Source organism: Camelina sativa, chromosome 4, assembly GCF_000633955.1.
Source record: "Camelina sativa cultivar DH55 chromosome 4, Cs, whole genome shotgun sequence".
In the NCBI taxonomy this organism is placed as follows: Eukaryota; Viridiplantae; Streptophyta; class Magnoliopsida; order Brassicales; family Brassicaceae; genus Camelina; species Camelina sativa.
The window spans coordinates 15817865-15824214 of record NC_025688.1 but is presented as its reverse complement, the minus strand read 5'-3'; the positions used below and the strand labels follow the sequence as shown (position 1 = coordinate 15824214).

General features: G+C 34.8%; 2 protein-coding genes across 4 annotated transcripts; both read right to left on the bottom strand.

Moving 5' to 3' along the window:
* Positions 1523-2801, bottom strand: LOC104780711 (membrane steroid-binding protein 2-like). Its single transcript, XM_010505231.2, has 2 exons — positions 2400-2801; positions 1523-2129 (listed from the first exon to the last, which is right to left on the bottom strand). Exons 1-2 carry the CDS (start codon positions 2705-2707, stop codon positions 1691-1693), a joined length of 747 nt encoding a protein of 248 aa, XP_010503533.1. The 5' UTR covers positions 2708-2801; the 3' UTR covers positions 1523-1690.
* Positions 4072-6216, bottom strand: LOC104780710 (F-box/LRR-repeat protein At3g48880). Of its 3 annotated transcripts, none has more exons than XM_010505229.2 (3): positions 6137-6216; positions 5039-5415; positions 4072-4838 (listed from the first exon to the last, which is right to left on the bottom strand). In XM_010505229.2, exons 2-3 carry the CDS (start codon positions 5401-5403, stop codon positions 4274-4276), a joined length of 930 nt encoding a protein of 309 aa, XP_010503531.1. In that variant the 5' UTR covers positions 5404-5415; positions 6137-6216; the 3' UTR covers positions 4072-4273. The 3 variants fall into 3 exon arrangements, with proteins under 3 accessions (XP_010503531.1, XP_010503532.1, XP_019100226.1); XM_010505230.2 differs by lacking the exon at positions 6137-6216 and adding an exon at positions 5919-6128; XM_019244681.1 differs by lacking the exon at positions 6137-6216 and adding an exon at positions 5947-6128.

The following is a 6350-nucleotide window of genomic DNA, read 5'->3' as shown; positions in this document are numbered from 1 at the left end:
TCTATAATGCTATTTACCATTTTGTATTTTGTAAACATATTTAATGTCATGTGACTATCTACTCAGAACTCCATAACACAATAACCATTTTTTTTAATCGAATCACCAGGACAACTTTTTGGTTGAATTTTTTTTTTTTTTTGCTATCGTTTAGAATTTTCAGTTTTTTTTGTTGATAAAACGAATATCAGAAATCTTCATTTATTATTAATAAAAAATTATTAAGTCGGATGAAATCTAGAAGAAATAATTAAAAAATGTTAAGATGGGTTTACAAGAGCATGTTATTGGCATGTTCTTTGTTGTTGGACGTACTTGGTGCAGTATGCTATCATTTATGGATTTCAATTCCACTTTAACAATTTACAATGTATATTTTTGGCTAAATTGAGGAAAAAATATTGGTTGGGTGCTTGAGACCATATGGGACTGTAATTGTTTTCTTTTTAAAATTATATCAGATTTATTTCGAACAAGTTTATAAGATTGTTAGATAAACTAAACTTTGTCAAGAAACCCTGTCATTTTGCTGTCAGGTGAATTTTCAATGATCACTTGATCATACAAACTTCATAAAATTTTGATTTTAGAGTATTCACATAAATTAAAAAATATTTAATGTAAAAAATACTTCTCGGTAAAAAGTACTTCTCACATTTTCATGAATTAATATTAACTTATCAAACTTCAATATTCACAATTAATAGATTTTGAACTTTTCAATTTAACAACTTGGCCTGACATAATAATTGTAAGCGGAACCAACTGAACTGGACATTTTTTTGTAAATTAATTATAAATACTGAAAAACCAGTTTTAGTAGAATAATCACGTTTTCATTAGTTATATATTTAGTAACATGCTAATATAGCAGAACAAACTAAACTGGACAAAAAAAATGTAAAAAATTATAAATACTAAAAAAACTAATTTTAATAGATCACGCTTTTTATTAGTACTAAAACGTGAAAACTTGATGAATACTTTGATTGGCAAAATATTACAAAATTGCAGTTTCCAAGAATCCAAAACATGAATAAGGTGGTGGTATACTCATCCCTAATTGATCATAAAAAGTGTATAGAAAACATATAAAACTATTTTTTTTGGAATAAGAGATAAAACCTATATCCAAAAAATACAAACAAAGAAAATACAAAATAGTTTCGTGAACTCTTCATAATTTGCACTAAAAATTTGCAATTGGTTACACCGAAACTATATATACATATATATATATATATATATTATCTTCCCTCTGCGACTGGATTCAAAGTAGATCACAAAACTCTAACATGTTAGCAATTCAGAACCCAAACGGCCAAACCTTTTATGAGTTGGATGTTATCATTTTCATACATACTCTACTAATTCAATATGTTTTCTTAATACTACAAGGCAAGTATGCTCCAAAGCAAATACAAACCAATTCCTTAGAGCAAAGCATTTATAACTCAGAACCGATTTGACCACTTCTCACGAGTCGGTGCATTGTAGAAATAATGTAATTTTAAAGCTTCCGTAACCAGAGAATTAGATGTAATCATTATATAAAAGATCCAAAAAGTACAAACAAAGCCACCGTTTTTTATTCTTCCACCTTGAGCTATATACGACTCATACTTAAAACCCCTGAAAAATCCCACTAATTCCTCAAGAGAAAGTGTGCCCTCTGATTACATTGACGACTTTACTCCTTTGCAACATCATGATCATCCTTCTTCTCAGTGGTTTCCGCGATTTTCTCGTCTATACCTCTAGAAGTTTCATCATGGGTAACTGCGGAAGCTTCTCGTTCATTGTTTGTAGAAAGACCTTCCGCAGAGACAGCCTTTGTTTCGGAAGCTTCTTCTCCAACGTCTGTAGAAAGACCTTCCGCAGAGGTAGCCTTTGCTTCGGAAGTTTCTGAAGTTTTGTTGCCTTCCTCATCCTTCTTTTGAATGGTTCCGACCTTGACATACTTGCTCATGAACTTGTACTCCCAGTCTTGTAACGCATCTAGCTCAAATGCACCGAGACCTGAGATATCACCAGTCAAGTCTTGCTCCTCAAACGACATCTTAGCCAGAGCTCGGCTCGCATCTTTCCCTGCAAACAGAGCATACGGCCCACCTGGTCCATAGAACATTCTGTGTACAAAAAAGAACATACGAGGAGTTTGTGACCCAGTCATAGTTACATAGTTCATCAGCTCTACTACATATCTATATAATTAAACGAGATTAAGAGCATAATCAAACGATTAACAAAAACCCCCAAATCCAACAATCACTGAAATTAACTAACTTAACCTAAACCCCCTAAATCTTCGAAACTAATTGGATTGAATCGTTTTCTTCTGCTATCTGTCTAACTTTGTGATGATTAAGATTCAAACCATTGTTTTGTAAAGTAAGTACCTGCTCTGGGAAACATCATAGATCTGACCCTTGATGGCCATAAGAAGGGGCTTTTTGGAATCGGAGCCGTCATACAGCTTAAGATCCTCCTCGGTGATTTCTCCGAGCTGAACAGGCGGCGGAAGAGGGTCAGATTCGGGATGTACCTCCAAAGAACGAGGTCGGTGAACTTCGTCAGAGACGAAAAAACCGGAGACGACTTGGTAAACGGCGAAAGCGAGAGCTAGTACGGTGAAAAACGCAGCTGGAGATAGTCCCGTGTAAGCTGTGATGGTTTCTTTCAACGTCTCCCATATTTGCAGAACCATGATTGAAAGCTAAATCGAAGAGAGAAGAGAAGAGAAGCGAAGAGAGAGAGAGAGAGAGAGAGAGAGAGAGAGCTAAACAAAGAAAAAGAACTTATGAGAGTAACGTGTTTTGTGTTTTTAATTTTTTATAGATTTTTATAATTTAATTTTGCAATCGGGTAGCATTAAACATATGATATTATTGTACGATTTGGTAGATAATACAAATAAAATGGTCAATTACGCAACAATAATTTTCAACAATTTGTTTTTTCTAATAGTCGTCGTCAGAGACGGACTAAGAAAAAAAAAGAATCTTTCTAGAGGTCCTTTTTTTCTAATCTGAAAAATATTTTAGTGTACATGTAAATTTTTGTAAACGTTTTTATTTAAGGAATAGATCGTTACACCTAACTTATTAGTAGTGGTGGCTGAGTTTTATAAAAACAGTGTTCGGTGATGCCGTTCGAGACGAGTGGTTAGGTAAGAGAAAATAGGTACAGATATGATTGCAAATACAAATGTGACTAATCTTATTTATTTTAGACGAGTATGCTGCTATGTGCTTTTGACTATACCTACTTGAGTGAGACTTGTAGCTCAAGAGGATATTGTGTAAACTCACATCTATTATACATACATGTGCTTAACTATTCGTCTTTAGGACTTGTAACATTGCGTAAACTCTCTTTAGGTTATAAATTTATAAGCGAACTTGTAACATTACGTAAACTCTCTTTTAGGTTATAAATTTATAAGCGAACATTGCGTAAACTCTAAACATTATCATAGTTAGGTTTGAATACTCTGTTTTAGACATTGCATAGACATTTCGTTTTAATGTTTAGACATTTGCGTACACTTCAACATAATTATGTCTTTTATTACCCGTACACGTTTTCAGTGGCAAAAGAGAATTGATTTCTATGGTTTCGATTAACGATGGTTCGGTTATATAAGAAAGTTGTATACTAGCTACTACTATAGTCTAATCTATGTTTAGAGTAGGTTGTCAAAATTATTAATATCTCATTAACTAATCAAATCTTGATTATTAGTGATAAAAAATGAGTTTGAGATAGCATGACCTATTGTGAGAAACGCACTTTTAGTGCCATTTTTGTTGTTGTGTGTGATGAAATATGAATTGCAGCATGTAACATGCGTGCCGTCTCAGTTCGTGTGTGATGTTTGCATGTTTTTTCCCCTTTGTAAACTTTTAAAAACTAGTTCCATTTTGACTACAAGTTAGTGTACAGTGTACTCTTTATGATTTATAAATCCATAATTCAACCTTTTTCTCAATACTTATTTGGTCCTCTTTATGTCTGTTCCAGAAATAAATAAACAAAAACTATGGACAAAAAAACCCAAAAAAAACATTGTAATATTGAAAGTTTATTGTTTTATTTGCCTATTTTGTGTCAAAGTTGGTGATCCAAAGTTGATCACTACATACAAACGTCTACACATTATATACACATAATATCGTTCACATCAAAACAACTCACAAAGCAACTCAAACAAATATAAATGAACAAGAAGAAGTTAAGTCTCCACAAAGAAACAATATCACCAAAAAAAACATCAAAGATGAAGAGAACTCACTTCATCAACCTTCCACCCTCCTTCCTCGTACTTATACCATCGCACTATCCCTTCATCATTTTCTGTCCTCTGGCACATCAAACACGTCTTGTGCTCCATACAAGTCAAAAACCGCTTCAACCTCGCTGTTTTCTCCATTATCGTCTTATCAAGATCTCTAACAATCACCTTCTGCTGCGGTTGCCAACTGCTGTACTCCACCAGGTGAGAGTGTGATATGTTGAGCACTTCAAGGCTCTGTAATCCGTCAAGGATTTTCACGAGCGCTTCCCGCTTTATAGCCGAGCATCTAAGGCTGAGGATTTTGAGGTTTGGGAGGCAAGTGATGAGCGTGTTTGCAAAGAAGACTTCGAATGGACCCATGATCTTGAGCTCTTTAAAATTCTTGCAGTTCTTGGCGATTTCTGTCAAGAGATAAGGCGGGTTTGCGATGCTCGGCATTGTTAGTGACTCTAGATCTTTCCAGATCCTTATAGCTTTGCATATACCAGTCTTCTTTATTCTGTTCCAAGCTGGAAGGACAACCCGTCTCAACCCTGGACACCTGCACATATTGAGTACAACCAACTTTAACTCAGAGTAGGCATACAACCTAAACTAAACCAAAAACCTAACAAACTTTTGTCTAAAACTGATGAGTAGTGTCTAAACCTTAACCAAACTAAACCTAAACCAGAACTTTGGCCATGCTTTGATGGAACAATGTGGAAGACTCTTTTAAGGGAAGTAAGAAAACAAACATACCTTTCAGCGGTGTAAGTAAGCTGATCATCACTCAGAAACAAGTTGAAATGGAAGATCAAGGTCCTAGTGTTTCCTCCGCTAAGGTTCATGGAGAGTTTCAGGATGCGGGTCAGGGCCTCATCAGAGCGGCGTTCAACATAGACATAAGGCTCTAATGGGATCTTGATGAAACTAGATCTCATGTGTGACAAATTAAGAGTCTTCCAAAGAATAGGATCGCAACAAGCAGCTCTCCATCCTCTACAAACATGAGCTAATCCCGAAGTCAGCTCAAAGACGCTAAACTTCTGGAAAATTCTTACTAAGATGTCAGTGTCCAACTCTTCCCATCTCCTCATTCGACGACTCTCATACTCTTCTTCCATTCTCGTTGTGCCCTGAACAAGCAAGCATAATAATAACGTTAACCAACTGTTCTTTATCCTTTACAAGAATCAAAGTAATAATATACCTCAAGCCCTTATAAAATAGGAAAGCAGGAAACACACACACACATCAATTTCCACGATTCCATCACAAGATCAATCAATTGAGTTACCAAACAGAATGAATCTCACAAACAGAGTATTCAAACCTCTCTTCCATAATCAATCTATATTCTAAAACAAGATTATCAAAACCGATCTTCATACTAAGTTATAAGACAAAAAGGTAAAAACACCAAACGTAATCAGAAGGTGAACTGAAATCAAAAACATAAAAACCAATTCACAGTATAACTATCCCATTTGCAAGAATCTCAAATTCAAAAGATCAGCCATTCAAAACTCAGAAGAACACATAATTAAACAACCACCAAAGACTCTGCTAAAGAGCGTACAACTCCTCAGTTACGAACATATAGAATTAAGCCAAATCTGATGTACAGGAATCGAATTACGAAAATCTAAAGGACTAAGATCGTAAACCCCCAAGAATCGATCTGATCTCTTGACATTTCCGAATCAGTTCGAACTGAAGAAAATAAAAACGTATACATAGATAGATAGATCTCGAATCGCCATTTTCTCAAATTCACAATCGAACAAGAAACAAAGACATGGAATCAGATCGTTAAAAAACACGCAAAAGAGAGCACTGAGAAATCAATGAAGGAACCTTTTTTGGGAAGAAGAAGCTCTCAATATGCAAAAATCAATCGTTTGGCGACGACGACACCGTTACAATCTCTCTCTAGCCAATGAAAGTGGATCATACGAAAAAACAAAAAACTATATAATATGATAAATCGGTTTGATTTTGGTTTAACTTCGGTTTAATTATGTTCTTTGATTTATTTCCGGTTTGACGGACAAAACCGGTCTTAAACTCA